Source organism: Stegodyphus dumicola, chromosome 3 (assembly GCF_044657685.1).
Source record: "Stegodyphus dumicola isolate Sdum_Otavi_A_Nest chromosome 3, ASM4465768v1".
Taxonomy (NCBI): domain Eukaryota; kingdom Metazoa; phylum Arthropoda; class Arachnida; order Araneae; family Eresidae; genus Stegodyphus; species Stegodyphus dumicola.
This window is the reverse complement of record NC_140770.1, coordinates 235,968,343-235,990,029: the sequence shown is the minus strand read 5'-3', so window position 1 is coordinate 235,990,029 and position 21,687 is coordinate 235,968,343. Positions and strand designations below refer to the sequence as shown.

Below are 21,687 nucleotides of genomic sequence, written 5' to 3'. Positions count from 1 at the left end.
ACAGAGTCCTCAGAAAAGCTAGAATTTGTGACATCATTTAACTACTGGCAGAATTGAAGTACTATTGAACAATTACCAGGTGATACTAAGGATAGGATCTGCTGAGTATGTGATCAGAGGTCTCACCATCAAATTCTTTTTGCTTTTAGGGTATTGTCTGCTCATCTATTTGTGTCTGTATAGAATTGTAAAGTCATTAGGTATTTTTGAAGCAGGAAGCTGAAGAAAGGTGCAATACTGTTGCCGGGACTCGAGCCCTGGACCTCTCGAATACGAGCCGAGTGTGCTATCTTTACACCACGAAGGCATGCAGAAAGGAGGGAGAAAATACATTATACACTTATGAATTTAAATCCCTTAGCTCTTTCAGGTACTGCTTTCTTCTTTATTCCTCAAATTCCAACTCTCCTATTGTTTTAAGAAATCCAAATTTATGAGATTCCACTAAGTTTGTAGAAACATTAGGTAATTTTTGGAAGCAGGCAAAATGAAAAATGAGCAACACCTTCGCCGAGAATCGAACCGCGGACCTCTGGAATACGCGCCCAGCGTGCAGACCACCACACCACGAAGGCATGCCAAGAAGGCGGGAGAAATACCTTATAAGTTAACTTGAATGTGAGTTTAGTGGCAGTCTAGGATAACAACTTTGCATCCGAAAGGAAAACACGCAGGAGAAGTGAATTAATCTGTCTACAGCTACTTGTATGTAAAGAATGGAGTCATATAGATTCTTTTTTAGTTAGAGTGTGGCAAGCAATGAAGAATAAGAACAGCACTTTGTGAATTATAACACTCTACGTATATTTGGCTTAAACTTCGGAAGGAAGAGATGTAAATTCATTTTAAGAAAACTGCATAATTTCCTCTCTCAGATACTAAGTATTTCAAGAGGAGATTGAAATAAAATATAATGAGATACTAAGTGTTATGATTTATGAATGCTTGCTTCATAGAATACTTTTTGAGTGTTTTCTGGAGGACACAGCTTTTGAAAGCTGGAAATTAAGTGCGTATTACTAAATATATAACAAGAAATGTATTTATAGAAACATTGGATACAGTAAATTATAAAGTTTTTATTTTCCAAACATTTTTTTTTCGAACAGTAGGATTTTCCACAATACAAATATTTTCACAATATACATTTTTAAATCTTAGATCACATTCAAGCATCGATGTCACTCTTTTAAAGAAATGATCTCTGATACATTTCAGCTGGCAACAATTCAGAGATTACCATTCATTTATACAATAGAATAGGAAGAATAATTTTTCGGTGAAGTTCATAGTAATATTTTCAGCACCTTTTCGCAAGTTGTATATATCATGACCAATGTAGTGTTATAAAAATTTTATAGTAAGTTTAATTAAGGTTTCCTACATTTTTCCCATTTAAAAATTTAAAAATCGAAAGACGTAAACCAAAAGTAACTTTAAAAATAAATTAGGAAATAGGGGAAGCATGTGGAGAATTCAAAAGCCTAATGCAGATGCACAAAAACATCTATTAGAACAGTGATTACCAAAGTATGAGTTTCGAACCAGCAAATGTTTCTAAAGACAACAAATCTATAATATTAATCAAATAATAATAATTATTAAACTGTTATAATTATACATATTGATTTATAATTATTAATTAATTATTACTAATTATGTGCGTTCATCTATTTTTACATCTTCAGTTCACAATTTTCTTCTAGGCGTCTTCTTTGGAGGTTCTCTTTTTCAGATGAACTCAATGTAAGTGGGTCACGATGATAAAACGTTTGGAAAGCACTGCATTAGAAGAATATTTCATTACATTTTTATGAATATTAACGATGTGTTTCAATCAAATTATCTTTCTCTGTTTTTAGTTAACCTGCAAATTCAGTATACGTTTATCTTTGACTGAACATTATCTGTATCATATTTATAACTGCTTTCATCAAAATTACTTTCTTACAAAATATTAAAATATTTCTCAAGTATTAGGTAGTTCTTATAATGTAACAGCGTCCTGGTACTTATTCACATGTTAGTAAATGCATTGCATATTTAAAAATCTACAAATTACAGAAGCGGAACGTAACTTTGCGCGAAAATGCAATAATGCCAATATTGCATCTTCTAGTCCACATCCTAATCGTGATAGCTTTAAAGACAAATCATAGTTTATGTTCAGGTTCCTTATAAAAAGTCAAGGAGCACGATTTTTCAGTCTTTGGTAAATCGCCAAAAATTGGAAAAGATAATTACCTTAAATGTGTAATTGTTATTTTAATGACATGATATTATTTAACATGACTATAACTCCAAAATTCCTGTAAGATATACAATATATTCAATGTATGATTTTTTTTAATTATGCGTATATGATTACTGTCAAATTTGAAATCCTGTCTGTTGCATTCCATTCATATCAATGGTTTATATATGTTCTCTCTTCTCAAAATATTTAACTGAGGTGATTTAATATAAAATATGCTTTTACACTTTCCCTTTGGTACTTATCTAAAAGGTCCAAAACTGCAACATTTACAGTAATTCATTGCATGGAAGATCGAACTAAAGCAAAATCTATGCAAATAATTCTGCTTGCGTAATAATGTCATAATCGGAAAAAGTATAAATTATGCGAAGTCTGAAGTAGAAGAATGTAGCAGATTCCTTGATTCTTCAATTGAAAATGAATCTCCACATTCAAAGGATGAAAGTGAAAGGGCATTTATAACCCTTCTTTAATATTTAGCCAAGCAGCAATTATGGCCTTTTTATGAAACACAAACAACAGGTACTAATGAATATTCTCTCTCTTTCTACAAGGCTTGAAATTTAATGGACGAATTCTTGGAGTCGGGAACGTCCAAACAGTCGCTACGCGGTAACGGTGGATAGCTGTTGTAGCTGCTCATGTCTCTCGTGGTGCCCAGACATTGAGTAGTGGACTGGGCTGCTGGCGATACCGTCTGATGGTGACTGGCAGTCATTGGATGATGTTGATACGTGTGCGCTAGAGTTGGGTTGTAGTAATCATAGTGGAAAGAATAAGGACTATTCTGGAGGTAGCCATTGGTATTATAAACTGGGCAATTGAACTGATACGACGAGGAATCCACCTTTTGCATACAGCTGTTTGCACTGGAGGTGCTAGGCATTAACAGTGAGTCGGGTGTCGTAGGGCTGTATTCGCTACCCCTCGGAGGTAGGGGTGTAAGTGTAGCAGTAGGGCTAGACCCAGATTCTCCAGACGACGGGCTAGCATGAGACTGTGTTGTGGAAGGACTACTGCAGGGCGCTGTTTGCTGGGCAGGAGGACTTTTCGCTTGCTTCTTGGGGGTGCGATTCTTATTTGAACCATTCTGAGACTGCTGGCGGCACTTAGCTCTGCGATTCTTGAACCATACCTAAAATTAAAATGCATGCATTCAGTTATGTGTTTTAAGAAATCTAAAATACATAGAAAATAACAATAATAATAATAGAACTAGCCGTGAGATATTGTTCTGCTCTCTTAGATATTCATGAATATATTATTAAAATTATTATTTAAATTCGAGAAACTTGAAGTAGCTCTGCATATTAAATTCTGCGTTTTCTTCATAATTCAGACAATTCAGTATGCGACATGTGTGTGTGTAAATTAGTAAAAAGTAGAAAAAGGTATTAAAAATCGAGTGACCTAGTAGGTCAAAAATAGCGCCTTTAGCTGCTGACTGTTAAAACTAATTTTAATGAGAAAGTAGGTTTAAAACTTAGGTCGTAAAAACGTTTGTGTATCCTATCAAATTCCTGAATATCCATGTAAAATAGTGACATACATATATACATTTTTAATATTGCCGATTGCAATAAAAGAAGAATGTGGACAACTAGATATTACAGATACATGATTTCAACCTTCTACGCCTAATCGTTTTGGAGTTTTGAGTTATGCGAGATACATACGTACGTATAGAAAAAAATCGCGAAACGAACGTCGCGAAAAATCCTTTTGAACCCATTTTACAATCCGTTTTAGTCCTTTCAGCAATTCAAAATCTTCATCATAAATTCCAAACTATAACTATTTAACTTAATAACCTTCTTTAAAAATAATTTAAATATCTTAATTCGTTACTTAATTCTATCAAACATGATTATGAAAAATTAAATGTTTTGATGTGATGAAATTTGAATTACATATTTTCACGTTAACAAAACAACATTGCATGTTAAAATTTCAGTATAGAACTGCACGTACGGACATCGCTAAAAAAAATAGTCAAAATGCATTCGAGAATAGTCAAAATGAATATATTTGTTGAAACCTGAAACCCGAAATTTTTCGCGATTACAATATTTCGTACAGTGTTTTCGAGATTTTAAAAATATATATATATATATATATATATACATTTTTTAGGATTAAATCATTTTTAGAATTGTATATTTATTCATGAATTTGATACTTGCACTTGATTTGCATATGTTCTCCGAATTTAAAAGATATTGTAGATTAGTTCGCAACAACATTAATAATTTATTTGTTTGCATTAAATTTAATTTAAATTAACTTTAAGTTTGCTTTTTACGAATAGAGAATGTTTGTTAAATTCAAATTTCATTCCTTGCAGCAATGGCTCAAGAGAATTATTTAAAATTAAATTTAACTTTTCTTTATTCTTTTGAAGCAATTTTTTTAAGATTAAATTTAACTTTATTCTTTTGAAGTATATATATATATTTATATATTTAACAGATTCAATAAATATAACTCATAGATCTTTGGATTTATTTCGTCATTTTTGTGAGTTTAAAGGTAAGTTTTTAATTGTTTTATTATACGTTTACCTAATATGATATTAATATAAAAAATACTTTCTCAGATGGCTTTCATCGCATTATTTATTGCTTTGTTAAAGTCATACTGTACTGCACATGTTACAGCAGTCTTATACTCAAAATTTTAACGTTCTCAGGCTCTCGTTTTTAAGTTAATATGAAATACATATATACGTACGTACAGACCTCACGAAATATCTCTTCTGAATCCATTTTAAATCCCTTTTACAATCCATTTTGATCCTTTATTCTGTCCGTACGGTACAGATGTCACGCATAAATATCGTTCCAATAGATTCGAGAGTGTTCAAAATGAATATTTTTGTTGAAATACGATACCTGAAATTTTTCTCGATTACAATACTTCCTTTACTTCGTACAAGGAAAAAATTATGTAAAAATCGTAATTTTAATATTTATAAATGCAAAGTAATAAATATTATTCATAATAAAGACAAAACTGGATATAATAAAGAAAAAGAAACTTTCGTTTTAAAAAAAAATTCAGCAGTCTGAAAATGTGTACAAACACAAAATCCTCAAACGCAAAATCTTTGGTCTGTTTTGGAGGCGGAAAAGGAGAAAAAATTCAACTTTTTGATTAGATATGCTTACCTGGACACGAGACTCCGGAAGGCGTATTTGGTTTGCGACTTCTTCTCTCATGAAGATGTCCGGGTACCGGGTCTTTTGAAAGAGAGCCTCTAGGATGTCCAGCTGCGCTCTGCTGAAAGTTGTTCTTTCTCGACGCTGCTTCCGAGCTCCTTGGGGATTGGCTAAAAGAATAAGATAGCTGTCTTAGAATCTTTGTGGTCAAACTCAATGCAAAGTTTAAAAACATATAAATATAATTATAAACTTTCCAGTTATTTTATTTGCCACAAAATTTATGTGAAATAACAACACCAGTGAATTTTTTAAGCTGTTTTTTCTGTAAAAGTTCTATAGTACATGATCACTATAGTGTTCAAATTTAGGAGAACCTACATGTACAAACTTTTCGCATGGCATTTCAAAATAAACGTATTGCTGACATTGATAAAATGATAAATAGCAACAACGGAGATCTTGCTTTCCTGTCAAGCAATTAAAAAATTGTCATGCATGAATTACATTAAATATTTTAAAACATGATATTGAGATGAGGAGTTAAAAGTCGCGTATTTCCTGCTGTCATGTGAGAAATACAAGATGTGGACGGAAGGGACAGGAAGAAACGGAATAATTGAAACTAAATTCTCAAAATCAGAGACAGGGTACCCATTCCATTATACGGAAAGAAGCTTGTATTGCTGAGTAAAAAAGATAGAATCATATGAGACAGGTGCAGTTTTGAACTATGCGAAATAATATATGAAGTAAAAATAAAAGTTGAATGGGATAAACGAGTTACAAATCTATTGAAAAAATGAGAAACCGAATATTTTATTTATAAAACAAGGATCCTCATTTAAGAAGGTATTGCATTGTGCTGCCATCTATCTTTGACAAAATGTATGAAAAGATTTCCTCAGTAAAGTGGGAAAATAAGTTAAGGAATAAATGTTAGGTAATGCTTTCCACAATTCTTGGGATAACATTTTCCAAAACTTTTCCCTCGTTAGAGAAATATCAGGCCCTACACTCTATACATAAGGGGATATTCAAGTAACATACTTATATATGATCATGTTTTATTGGTAAATTATTAACAGGAATGCATTTTGAATATCACGTTAAGTTAATGCTGTAGACGTAAGTTAATGCTGTAGGCGTAAGTTAATGCTGTTATATTGTACATTAACAATGCATTTTCCCCCTTTTCCTCGTATGCATAACTGAACGGGTACTAACGTATTAGGCCAAAATCTTATGAGTTGATAGAGTAATGAAAAAGTAGTGCGCTTGAACTTTTCCATGTTGCATTCATAGTTTGAAGAATGGAGAACAGTACAAAGTATGCTTTATATTCAAGCATACTGAAAAAAACCATGAAAATATCTAAGTACGGATACGTGCTCGTGTTCATATGCAGCAAGATGATCCTGGGCTTAGATCAATAGAGTTTGTAAAAAAGGTTAAAAACATTTCTCCTCGTAATTTACTCATGGTTTCTTTTGATGTAAAATCATTATTCACCAATGTCCCAGTGGAGGGTGCATTAAGATGTCTAGAAACCAGACTTCGCGAATTTCATTTCTCTTGCATCGAAATTGATGAGCTAATTTCTCTCACTCAACTCTGTTTGAAACAAACACATTTTGTTTTCCAAAATAAATATTACAAGCAAACTGAGGGATTAGCCATGGGAAGCCCCCTCAGTCCCATCCTGGCTGATATCTACATGCATTATTATGAATCAAAATTGTTTGAAACTTTAAACTTCCCGGCATGGTTCCGCTACGTAGACGATACTTTTACCCTGTTTGAAGGTAATAAAGATGATTTAAATAGAGTTCTTTCAACAATGAATTCTATTGATCCTGCTATTCAGTTCACTTTTGAACTTGAGACTTGCAATTCTCTTCCGTTTCTCGACATTCTGGTCACACGTAACACATCCAACTTCAGTACTACAGTTTACCGTAAACCTTCATCGGTTTGCCTTCCACCACACTTTAAATCATGTCATCCGACTAAATAAAGTTAGCTTCATTTTATTCCTATGTTTTCCGTGCTCTTCAAGTTTGCTCCTCCAAACTAGCCCTTGATGAAGAACTAAATTATTTAAAAGCAATAGCTATTGACAGGGGCTTTTCACCCAACATTATTAATCAAGCAGTTAAAAAATTCTCATCTCAACACACTAAAAGCCACACTCTTATTTTAGGAGATTATAAAAATTCTGTTGTCATTCCCTTCTTTCCATCAATTAGCTATAAAGTTGCACATATTTTGCAGAAATTTAACTTTCGGGTTGTTTACTCTCCCATCAATAAAATTCCAACTTCTATACTCAAGGACCCCATTCCGGATATGAATTCCTGGGGTATTTATAGGATTCCTTGCCAGTGCGGTTTAATTTACATTGGCCAAACTAAGAGAGCCTTAAAATTTCGCGTCAAAGAACATGAGGCATATGTTAGAAAAAAGGAAACACAGAAGTCTTCTGTTGCTCAACATTGTTGGTCCGAAAATCACACTTTCAATTTTTCTGCTGCTAAAATTATTCAAAAAACATCTTCCATTGGAGAACTGGATTTTCTAGAGGCATTTCACATTCATAAAAATCTTTCTGTTCTAGTTAACGATCCTAATTCCAATCCAAATTTGCCTTCGGCTTTTAGAGAAATTATGTTTTAGTTCTGGTTTCGCCAACAGATGGCGCCACTTGCTTATTCTTGTCCAGGCTTTCTTATCTTATCTAAACATTATTTCCTATCTTGTTCATTTGCGGTTTTGCAGCTGAAGATGATGGTTCGGTAAAACCATCGAAACTAGTCCTGTGAAAATTTTGTGAATTAACGCTGATTTTTGTTGTTTGACTTCTGAATCAGGATCCTGGGCTTATTTGGCGCTATACAATGTTATGAATATTTTCTCTCAGTGATTATTTTGCAACTTACATACCGTTTATTCCTTTAACTATCCAGTTAAACTATACATGTAGTTAAAAAAATCATGAATTATATGTGCATATGCTATTTTATATTCATGAATAATACATAATATTATGTTTTTATATATACATTTATCAGTAACAATATTATTAGCCCAAAGGTGCGTAAAAACCCAGAAGGGCTATTTGTCTTGAAACGGCATTTTGCATCTAATCGCTATAAATGCCAGTATCATTTTTCAAATTGTTGCTACTAAATACTATGCCTCTGTATTATATTTAAACAAATAATTAATGAAGAATCTGCACGAATGTATGTATATTTCTCGCATTGGGAAAAAACAGGATGCCTAGAGCCATCACATTCTGAGTAACGTAGTCTTCCACCAGAATATGAGCACCTGGGAGCCCGAAATTTAAATTTCGAATTTATTTTATTGTCTATTTAATATTTTTCAAACTTTAAGGAATTTTTTCATTAAGGTATGGGCAAATGAAAAAAACACCTCCTTGAGCATAATATAAAATCAGAAAGCTTTCAGATTTCTTTTAATTTTCTTTATATATATATTTACTTATTTTACTATACAATCGTATATATATTTATTTATTTTACTATACAATCGTGTTACCGAATGTTCTGATTCAGTACGCCTATTTTCAGTTGACTGAAATTAAATTAACGTATTCGGGAACACGATTGTACAGTTAAGAAAAAGATTATTTACAAAAGAGAAAGTCGCGGAGTATTTTGATTTACTGAAATATAATTTCAAAATGATAATTTTGTTTTCATAAAAGACTACTTTTTAAAATTACATTATGCTTTGTATTTTGCTTGTAAATCAAACCTTCAAACAAACAGATATTACAAATAACTATGAAATAGATATGAAATAGATAACAAAAATTTCAAATTTGTGTTTCTAGATGCCCATATTCGGATAGAGGACTACATTATTCAAAATTTGATGTCTCTAGGTACCGTTGTTTTTTCGTTGTGCGAAAAACATAGATACATTCATGCAGATTTTTCATTATTTAATTTCTTTAAATATAATACAGGGGCTCTAATATTTGATAGCAACAATTTTAAAAGTGAACTGATGCAAAATGCCAAAACGAAATTAATAGCCCTTCTCTGCAAATTGCCTCTTTGGGCTAAAAAAGTAATAATGATAATAAGAGACTAATAACCAAGCTCCTAATTTAAGCGAGCTTCACCACTGACTGGACTCTTAAAGACCATGTTGAATACTGGGATGGCAGCATCTTTGTATTTTCCCAATGTGTAATATGAATCGAAGCAGTTTCCCTTAGAAAGTTCTCCGCGAAACAACCCTTCACTTAGGCAGATAACTCTTGTGCGCTTTGAAATATTTAAGCGACCTTAAATAATGAGATGAGACATTTGTAAAAGAAGACAGAATCATAAATTTTGAAAAATTTAATTTAATTAAGTTTAAAATCAAAACAATGCTAAATTTTTGAATGAAGAACAGAGCTCGGATTATAAGGTACTTCTCCCACTTTCCTAGCGTGCCTTCGTGGTTATGCATGCTTGGCCGGTATTCCAGAGGTCCGCGGTTCGATTCCCGGCGAATGCGTTTGTTAATTTTTCATCTCCCCTGCTGTTTCAATTAATTCTAATGTCTCTACAGGATTTCTATAATACTGCGGATTTGAATTGCTAATTTATGTATTTACTAAGTGTCTATACAAATGCAAAAACGAATCTTAGTTCTGCAACTGTTTCTGCAATAATCTAGCCGCGTGAAATTATTCCGGTTTTCGACTTGCACTTTCATGTGTGTTTCAATCTATATTTGTATTTTGAGATTCATTCTAGAATGTTAAATCCACGAAGGCATCCCTTCCCTTGAGCAGATAGCCCTCGGCCATAGTTAAATAAACCAAATCAGTGTCTACAAAGAGAAAAAAAAATAGTACCGCTAGTTAAATGGCGGTACATCAGAAATGAAGAAAATAAATATACTGACAATTCCTTAATATTTACTTACTGTGAGAGGAAAATTATTCTTAGTAAAGTTTTGTTTCAAACTTTTTCTCAAATATACTTTATTTCTAAAACGCTTGATAGAAATACGTCTTTAATTACGAAATCTACTTAATATAATTAGTTTTTATCAATAATTTAAATAAAAAGAGGATTAAGTATGTTTCATAACTGTAGCATGCATTTCTAACATGCGTTTAGAACCATTAACTGTTAATTAGAATATGGCTTTTGTGAATTTTCTTTGAATGCTGATGTTAGTTAAGTTATGGAGGAAGGTCTGTGAGCACGTAATAAGAGTCCCGGAACTATAAAGCGCAGGTCTGTTCCATTATCAACTGAACGCATCTAATTCCCCTTTCCTTTTCCATTTGTTTGCGACACTCGGGTTTCAAGAGACCCTACTTGAAATGCGTTCTGCAGCACGGTTTGTAATTACCTTTTGTTGTCGTAGTTTCCGCCAGACGATGGTTTTTTTTTTTTTTTTTTTTCTTTTTTTGCGGAAATCCTCAACTCCTCCTCCTCCTGTATCTCATGGGCGCGATACTTTATGGAAAGACGCGCGACCGTCACGTTGATGGAACTTTTCTTGGGATACCTGAGGAAATGAACTTTCCGAAAAGTTCATATGCTTCCAGAAGCCAAGCAAAAAAGTACGAGGTGGGACTTCTTTTGTCCTTTGCTTGGCTTTAATCCTTTGGAAGCGAACCGAGAACATAATCCTTGGTCCTGTGCCGTTTGAGTATGATTTTAGATTCATGTCAGAATAAACATTTTGCAGGATTGTTACGACTGGTCAGTTCCTGAATAGAAGAGCTACCTTGTATGACGCAAGTCTTTTGTTGACTTCTGGCGCAACAATATTGCATACTTTATAAAACGATTTATCAGTCATGGTTTTTGAGTTGATTTCCATTAGTGGCAATTTTACACGTGCAAACTTTAAGTTAGTTAATTAAACTTATGCGAAAGCAGCAAATCTAACCGCTGAAGGTTCTGAATGGTGATGCTGCTGCCTCCGATTCAAACAATCCCATTAAGGCTGAAAAGGCAGAAAATGTGTTTGTAGAATAACTTCTGCATATAAAATAACTTTAATGGTTTTTCTTCCCCCTCAAAACATCCATGGAATTCAAATATTCATAATGATGCTTGCAAGGGAATGAAGATTTGATTCTGAGGAGAAATATCTGGCATAATAGGTTTTTCATAGTTTTGACGTTTTATTTTCCAATTTTTAACAATGTTGTTTATTAGAGAGGGCTACTTCGCATAAACTTATCTTTATTTAAAAAAGATGTAATTTTTCTTGAAGAAGAAGAAAATAGATAGTTTCCATTTAAAGCTAAAATAGAAAAAATACCAAAGACAACAATCCTAAATTCATGCTTTGTTCCCCTCCCATTTCTCTCAGCCCCCCCCGAAAAAAAGGTATTTACTCATTAAATTTTTATGAACAGAAATTACAAGAATTATATGTGACAGATTTTAAAACTTTATTATTTAAAGTTATAGAGCTTACCTTTCTTTGGTAGCATAAACAAACGTCAAAACTCTTAACAGAATTGTAGCGAATTACGGCTGAGTCTGAAGTTAACGACAGAGTCTTGAGAGAGTTTGAACAAACATTTTTATTAAATCAGAACTTTAAACACAAAATGCACGCTTCGTGCTTAATAGAATGAGCCAAACACTTGTGGTGGTGTAATTTAAGTAACAGTCAAATTCAAGATATGAAACTGAATCTAGTCAGTAGTCAAAGGCTACACAACTGATATAACGCGAAGTTGGCTCAAACTTCTCACAAGAGCAAAAATTAAAATATAAGGCCGAAGCCTTTCGATCTTAACTGAGCTAGCGAAACCTAGTAACATGGCCTCGGGAGGCAAAAACACGCTCTGTCTTACAGTGTAGCAACCTGACCTTATATATTTTCAAACCAATTTGCAATCTGGTAAGGAAACGAAAAGAAGAAGTGATAGTAAGGATCTAACTCGTAGTAATTGGTTAGATTAACATAATGGAACGTTATAAAGTAAAATTTGCAGGGTCAGTTTTATGTTCTGATATAAACTGAAAACAGAATATGCCTTTTTTTTTAAATTACGATTACTAATAAATTAGTTTTTGGCTTCCGTTCGGGAGAATATCGATTACAACAGTTCGCAGTGAAATGAAAATGAAATTTAAACTGTTGCCATCAGTGATGCTTTCGGTAATCTTCCGAACCACTTACAAATCATCAATTAAAGAAGCACATTATGAAATTTTCAGTTGAGATCTAATTAATTGTGAATACTTTTTTTTTTTTTTTTTTTTAAATTTAAATGGTGTAAAAGAATTGTATTCAGCGTTTAAGAAATGCCTAAGTCAGCAGGCTGTACTTGTGGAATGAATACATTTACCTAATAAAAAGGGCGGGAAATAGAGTGCACTTCTTGTCCCCTTTCGGATGGATTGCAGTTGAACTACTGCTTATTTGAAAGCGTGGCTTTAGGACTACGTCCTAAATTTTCAGGTAAGAGACTAAGGAACACAAAATAATTTTTCTCCTGGGTATGGAGACGATATTCAACATCATTGAGTGCCACAAGTAGGCGATTTTCTAAAAAGGTTTTGACGACGGCTAGTGCAAGCGGGAAAGAAAAATTTCTAAGACCAATTTCAGGCCATTTTTTTCAATAAAAAAAAGCAAATATTTGAGTTTTATAGGATGATGAAATGGTTAATATGCACAAGAGCAGCATATACCAGTAGTAAAAGTTTTCAGGTAGATTGAGTTAAATATATATGCATATTTAATCTAACGTACTAGATAAACCACAATTGTGCACTTATGGATTTTCTGCAGAAGTTATTAATTTGCTGTCAAACAACTAATATGTATGATTGGCATTAATCAGAATAACTTAAATAAAATATCTTCATTAGTTTAAAAAATTCCCATTTTTTTAAAAATAATTATTTCATGATGCTCTGGGATTTTCGCTGAAAAATTGTTAAGAGTAGATTTTTGAGAAATAATAGTTGCAAATTATGATTTTAACATCAATAAGATAAATTATTCAGCTTTAGCACATACATTTAAGATGTTAAAAATAGTCATATATATATATATATACACTTTACATAGAAGTTCGTTGTTTAATTAATAAATCAATTTTTCTATTGTTTGAAGAAGCAGTACCGAAAGGTGGCATTTTCCTATCCCGGCAGAAGAAATATCTACTTCCCTAGTAATATTACCTAAGAGAAAAGAATTAAAACTATATTACCTAATATTTATTTAAATTAACATTTTGAAACACCTGTTATCTCCTTCAGCTTAATTTCTTACAGCCAGTCGCCCATATAACTACTTTTTGTCCTGAATACTACTTTTTGTCCTGAATACGGCTCTAGGTTAGAAATAGATTTCGTTAATTCTTAAAAATGCACATTTGTTTCCCAGATTACCATTTCTTTTAATATTAAAATTTATGTATAATTTCTGGTTTGCAAAACTTAAGAAAATTAAAAGGCTACTTTAATTCTAGCTCAACATTTGAAGGTGACACATAAAATCGTACATTTGCGGTGTGAAACAAACGATTAAAAAAGTGAACTGCTTTTCGCAATGTGAAGAAACATGTGTTACTCATACATATAACAAATTTACAATAGCAGCAAGCCAAGATTATAGCACGTGGCTATTATCTGTATTAGCAATTATTATTTGATATTCGGTCAACAAAAAGCTTCTATATAAATTGGAGGATTTTTTGTTCAATAGTTAGACTTCTCTGGATTGACAACGTTTCTATTTTGACAAGATGCGATTTTCTTCGCACAATAAAAAATAATAATACCTGCTTCAGGTTATAATTACAATAACGCCAGATTGTAGCCGTTATTAAGTATAATGAAATAAACTGCCGCAAAACCAGGAGAGTGGATAGCGAAGCGGACTGCCGTAAGGCCTAGGTTCGAATCTCGAAAAAGACATGGATGTTTGTAAATATATAATGTTTGTGCAGCATGGGGGTGCTGTAAATATACAGTGAGCCGAAAGTCTTATTAAGAGGTTCGTGGTAGGGGAAGAGGAGTGGGAGACCCTCGGACCTGTCCCCCCCCCCCGCCCGGGGTGCTCTCCATCAAAATAGGAGGCGCTCCCAATTTTTGATAGATTTAAAATTTATATGCTCTTGTGAAGAGCAAATTATTTATAAAGAATTGTATGATTGCTATATTACAGTTGCTTTGTTATTATCCTGTCCATCCGCAAAAAAGCCTTAAGGGGGCTCATACACCTTAAACACCTTATGATCTTCGAATATGTGACTGTTGCCAGAATTGGGATATTTTATTTATTTTAAAAGCAATTACTTCCAACTTTTTACAGCTGACTACATAATACAGCTGCTTTGGAAAATAGTAACCAGAAAGTTTGTGTTGTCACAAATATTTTTGTAATTTAATCCTCTTTGTGACAAAATATTTCGCCATGTTTCCACCTTGCGCCCATGATATTTTAAAAATGGCTAATGGTACATACTTGAAATTTGATGGAATTCTTTATATGAGCACTACTTTCTAACTGAACCAACAATCTGATGAATATTTAATATTGAAAAATTTTATGGACGAAAACATTAAAAATTTTGTTAATAAAATACATTTTATAAACTTAACTCAAAATAAAATAAAAATTTAGCATGAAATTTTTAGAATTTTAGGTTCACAGTAGTTTCCAAATGTTATAAAAGCTATATATTAAATATGGAATTAAATTATGAAACAGAATGTTTTAAACTGTGCGCGCAAGTTGGAAACATGACGAAAAATGTTGTCACAAAGCGGATTAAATTATAAAAATATTTGTGGCAACACAAACTTTCTGATTACTATTTCAGAAAGCAACTATATTATGTAGTAAGCTGTTAAAAGTTGGTAGTAATTGCTTTTAAAATAAATAAGTTATCCCAATTCTTGCAACAGTCACTTATTCGAACATCTTATGGGTTTTAAGGTGTATGAGTCCCCTTAAATTAAACCTGGTGCAGAACACATGAAGAGCTAGTCAAGATACCGGACGCAATTAATGTTAAACCATTTAAATATGAAATTTTTTATGCAATAAAAATAATCTGTTACCGAAACGAGAAGGGAAATATTGCGATTGTCATATACGAAAATATAATTTCTAAATCTAACTCAATAGCTCTCGTTCCCCCATTACAACATCGTTCCTTCTGTTCTTATGATTTAAAACTCGGAAGCTCATAAAGAAAATGTTTCATCAGCGACAGACAGCAGAATCCTTGTTAATAGCATGAACTTGCTGCTTAACCATTCTGATCACAGTAGAAAATATAAATCACTGAAACCGTTAGTATTCTATCCGCTTAAAATTTAAGTCACTGGATTACGACACGGTAATTTTGGACGACTGAAGGTCCCATGAGTCATCCCTGATATACAATAGCAGCTTTCCTCCCCCCCCAAAAAAATGAATACGTTTGTTTGAAATTTTATGCAAATATGACTTATTTTAGAAGGGGAAAAAGACTGAAGTTAAGGAAAAGGAACGCTTCAATGAACATCATTCGGCTTAAAGTTATTTGGCATTCGACGGTGACACTAGCAAATGTACCACAATAGCTTCTAGCGTCTACGACACAAATTTACTGCTGGAAACGGTATTTTAAAATTCATGTATCTTTTTAAGTACCTTAAAACCACGTGCCATAAAGATGGGAATGAAAGATAATCCATAAATTTCTGTAGAAAATGTTACTAGAACTTGACTTAAATCATATGGTTTTGAAGAAGTACATGTTTAACTTCTGGAAACGTGTTCTCGTCTCTTTCAGTGACAATTTACCTTAACGTTGTTGATAAGTTTAACAATATAAGAACAACTAATTATTAGCATTAGAAGTAATCTTTTGAGCTACTGAGCACTTGGGCCTTCACTTTTGCCTATCTTTGCCTTCACTTTTGCCTACCTTCGCCTTCATTTCTGTCTATCTTAACTTCACTTTTGCCTATCTTTCGGTTTTTCTCCATATCGAATAACAGCAAAAGAGAAAAGTGACCGAAATGAGGGAATGATCAAAATTGTATGCTGTCGTGCCTTAAATCTCCCATAGTAACATAAATTGAAATATTTCGCATCAGTTTCGAAAAACCAAGCAGCGTACATTCCATTCAGTATTTTTTATTTATTCTAAAGGTTATAGGATTACTTACCACACAAGACGTATAATTTTTTATTAGCCCAAAGGATGTTAGCCCAGAAGGGCTATTGGACTAAAAACGGGATTTTGCGTTGAATTGCTATAAGTCTGCATCACTTTTCAAATTGTTGCCACCAGATATTATCGCCCTGAATTATATTTAAAGAAATTAAATAATGAAAAATTCGCATGAACGTTTTTCGCCTTGTGAAAAAAAACAACGGTACTTAGAGGCATAAAATTTTGAATAACATAGTCCTCTAACCGAATACGGTCACATGGAAGTCCGAATTTTGAATTCTTTTTATTGCATATTTCATATTTTGTAAAACTTGAATTGAATATTTGAGTAACAAACTGAAAGATTTCAAAGCAAACAATGGCGACACTGCACGGTAAAATATATTTTTATTCTAAATTCTAAAGAGGCTGTTTTTAATTATTTTTAGCGCAAAGGAACCTTAGCCCAAATGCTTTCGAAACGTGTATGTGTATGTAAATGAAAAAAAAAATGCCTCTTTGGTCGTAATATAAAACCTGAAAGCTTTCAATTTTTTTTTTAAACATTAAATGAAAGTGTTCGCACTACATTTATTCGAAATAACAGTTTCATAAGAAACCGCAGTTTTTCTTAGGAAAATAATGAATTTCTAAAGATCTCATATAGCTTCCCAATGTTTTAATTAACATAGGTTTTTACGGAATTTATTTACTTTGCATTAACGAAATAATGCGAGATATAATCATTAAAACTCTGCTGAACCAGCAGTTTTAAGAGTAAATTAAGCTTTTCTTTGTATTCCGTTCAAAATTATTACCTGATGATCTACCACACATACCTTGAGTTTCAGTCATAAGATACGATAGAAGAAAGGAAAATATAAAGCTAATTATCGAAACTTAAAACGAAATATGCTTCTGCTGTTTGCTATGTCAATATAAAAACTGTGAAGCATTAATTGCACTTCTGATACCTTTCAGTATAATCTTCAGCCAACTATTGAGTTTATCTGAGATTTAATCAAATACCTTGGCACAGCGCTTATTTGTCTGATATTCAGGTAAAAGTTCAACATGATGTAACAACCGATCTTGGAGATAACAATTAGAAGGCAATGTGTCTCTTTAGACTAAGATTTCAGTAGTAAAGCAAAGACGGCCTGCAACAGCGGGATCACAACAGACAGCCAATTCTGAGTGTCACAAGATCAGTGGTATCCTTAAAAAGATTCATGAGTTTTAAATGAATCAATGAGTAATAAAAGAATGCGTTTTATGATTACTGGCATGAGATACTGGCATTGAACAGAAACTCACCAAGAGAATTCAATGTTCCGTTACGGACGGTGTTGGATATTTGCAGTGAAGTTGCACAGTTGGATATTTGCAGTGAAGTTGCACAGTCGGATATTTGCAGTGAAGCAGCTTCGTATGATGAATGACACAGTGAATGACGTCGAAAATATTAAATTTCACTCATTTGCTAATCATTTGTTCTCAGACAAATGATCAGTAAGTGGAAACTTAAAATGGCGTGTCGTTCGATCTGATATTTTTGCAATTATTAATCGGCAAAACAGTTCTTCAATGTGGATTTACAGCTTGCGGTGCCATTAGCTTCAACATCTAGTCATAAAAAATAACAAAAACGGCATGCTGATATGTTATACGCGGCTATGATACAGACCTTTGCGTTATCGTACCTTCCAGACGTTTTAATTTTTTTCTCACCATCGGAGTAATCTATGGCTAGACACAGCTAACGTGATCTGATAGCCTCTTATAAACCGCCTCATTGAATCCTTTCCTGTCAATAATCTCAGAGTAGACGATCACGTGTTTAATTGTCCTACGAATGCATTTGATCCTCAACGCAATGAGAATTACATTTGGACATGCCCTAGAATACCTCAGGATAAGTTCAAGCAAACCCTCATTTGATCATGGAGCAGCATTTTATCTGCGAATCAGGGGGTGTATTTAGAAGCAGAATTAGAAAAAAGACAGTTCGAACTTTTAGAATTCTTCCATATTTATGGTTTTTTTACAGACAGATTGGAGGAGAATTCGTGATGTCTAGTTTCTGATAAATCTGTAATATTCTCATAAATATGTCAATTTTCTATTTTTCCCCATCACACTTTTAATTGACAAACTATACTTGAAAACTTATATAAAATCTGGTTCTTGAAATGGGGGATGAATACAGAAATCTTGGAAAGAATTTTGCTTCCTAAAAATCTGTGACATATCAAAATTTCGGTTTGTTTATTTTTAGGCCAAAGGTGCGTTAGCGCAGGATGCCTATTATTCTCGAAACGGCATTTTGCGTCGAATCACTAAAAGCGAATTACGAATTGTTGCCAGCAAATATTATTGCCCTGCATTATATTTAAAGATATTAAAAATAAGAAGAATCTGTATATATATGTTTCTCGTGCTGGGAAAAAGCAACGGTACCTTGAGTTGTCAAACTTTAAATAACTTATTCCTCCATCCGAACATGGGCACCTGGAAGCCCGAATTCTAAATTTCTAATCTGTTTAATTAGTTATTTTGTATTTTGTAAAACTTCGAATTTTATATTAAAAAATTCAAGGATTTCAAAGCGAGCAGTGGCAACACTGAACGTTAGAAAACAATTTTATCTCCAGCGCGCGAGACAGTCTATCGAAAATTCTAAAGATATGCTATTTTTAAATATTTTCAACCCAAAGGGGCATTAGCCCAAATGTTCTCGAAACGTGTATGTGTGTTTAAATGAAAAAAAAAATAACGCTTTTTTTGGATGATGTAATATAAAATCTGAAATCTTCCATATTTTTCTCATGTCATTCATTTGGCTTTTATACATACATGTATTTTCAAGAATTAAAACAGACTTTAAATTTATTATATTTATATTTTTATCTAAATATTTTCTTTTAAAATATTGACACAAAACTGTCTGGTTATCGAAAATATCAAAAGCTCGATCAAAAACAGCTAAATTTGGCAAAAGTTTCCAAGTATGTATACATCCTTGTTACTAGAGTAATATGTATGAAAAGTATGAAACAGCGATTAATTAATATTAATTTCCTAAGGTAAGTTTTCCCACATTTACATTCAATTTAGCCACTTTCGTTACTTTTTGGAATCAAAAAGTTAAAAGTTTTAGAACTACAATTTTTTAGTCATTCATTTTCAATAAAATTCAGTTGTATTAAATATTACTGAATGCAAACAGTTTAGTCAGATAGAAATTCACTAACAAGCTCATGTCACTGATCTAAACATTGAATTTAAAAATACAAATTAAATTTCTTTTCTTCTATCAAATTTGAATTGAGAAACTGAATCAAATTGTTTCTGAAAATGATAATTTTTTGGGGGATGTTCACTATCAATTTTATAGAGAAACCGTAGATTAAGGAAGTTATATTAGTGAGTTATTTTGTATTTTATTAATATGTTATATTTAATATAAACAGCTGAAAATGAATATATGTTTGTTTAAGATGTTATATTTGTGTTAAGCAAGGTGCAAACCAAAGACACTTCTTACAGTAAATTCAGTCGACTGCCTGAAATTAATAACGGGAAACCTATGTGTATTTCAAGACTCAGATACTTGTTTAGCAGCTAGGCTGTAGAAAGCAGTAGTTTAAAGGTGCATTTACTATAATTTTTGAACATGATAAATCTAATTATTTTCTGACGAAAGCATTTAGAAAGCACTGTACGCTAGACTAATAGACAAATGGCGCTGCCTATCTCCGAAGTTCTACGATAATTCTGTTTGAGACAAGCAGCATTTAAAGTTCTACCGAAGTAGTGGTTCAGTGATAATTCTGTATTCAAAATACCCAATCTAGTTTAAAAAACGAATTTAATTGGATATCACGAATTCTATAATCTAATCTAACATCTCATCGGCAACATACAAACTGCGTTAAAACAAATCGAAAATCAAGTTATTAAGTTCAGACTGTTGTCATTCCGAGGCAGACAAAAGTTTCCATTCAAATCGGATCAAGCACTTTCTGACTTTAATTCTTTTTTATCGAAAATTTCAGTGATAAATCATAAAGTTAGATAAGAAGTTATATAAAGTCATATTCTTAAGTTAGATAAAGTCATTTTAGTAAATATTTTAAATGAATGAAACCTGAAATTTATAAATGTTATTAATTAATATCTATTTTGAGAAGTGAAAACATTAACTAAATTGAATTGTAATTTTTTATTACATTTTCCAATTTTTATTAAATATTCGGCATTTTTGTAGTTCAAAGCTATTTGAATAACACTCGTAAAGACTAGATATTAATGTCATCATTTAATGAAAATATAATCTGAAAATTATAGCTATATATACTAGCAGAACAAAAAGGAAAACAAATAATCTGAATTCGTTAACCATGTAATAAATTGAATTTATTAGTTATGTAATAATTTAACTTGATAACCTATGTAAATAAGCCGTAAAACTTTTATTTTTATTAGTGTGTAGCTCATAAATAATAAGCTTAACTTACCATTTATATCACTAGGTTTAACTTTATTAGTATGCAAATGCGTCATCAAATTGAATGATGAAAGCTTCCTCTTCATTTAGCAATATGTACTAAATTTTATTTTGGGAATTTCCAGATAGTTTTGTGGCAATATAACCTTCTCGCAGTATATGCTTCTTCAGGGAAAATGCCTTCTTAAGAACAAGCAGAAAAATAAAACATGAACAGTTTTCATGTTGCCTGTAACCCATTTAAATGGTTTTAAGAAGTAAACAACGCTTTAAAAATGGTCCTTTGGTGTTATAAAAATGGTACAAAAGTAGCTCCTGATGGAGAAAGGGGGGAAAAAGTTTAGTTCTTTTTCTTTATTTTTTTTTTCGAAGTCACGAAACATGGTTTTATGGTATCAGTTAGGAAACCATTATGAAATTATATACTTTTATTATCTACCGCTCTTTTTTTTAATGCACGTAATGCAAAAGAGTAGAATAATGGGAAGACCACACTTTTCACATGTTCGAAACTGCGTTTGTTTTCATGAACACAGTTTCAGTTATTTGACCCAAATAAGTGTTATATAGTTTCTAAAGCTACGAAGTTGTCGGG

General features: G+C 32.4%; 1 protein-coding gene across 3 annotated transcripts in view; it reads right to left on the bottom strand.

The window, feature by feature from the left end:
* Nucleotides 1-1,059: 1,059 nt before the first annotated feature.
* The window catches only part of LOC118192530 (uncharacterized), a 153,392-nt gene continuing 132,764 nt past the window's right edge, over nt 1,060-21,687 (bottom strand). For all 3 annotated transcript variants that reach the window (XM_035363525.2, XM_035363527.2, XM_035363526.2), the window contains 2 exons: nt 5,425-5,585; nt 1,060-3,392 (listed from right to left, as the gene is read on the bottom strand). In XM_035363525.2, coding sequence (XP_035219416.1) covers nt 2,805-3,392; nt 5,425-5,585 — 749 coding nt within the window. In that variant the 3' untranslated portion in view covers nt 1,060-2,804. The remainder of the gene's footprint in view (nt 3,393-5,424; nt 5,586-21,687) is intronic.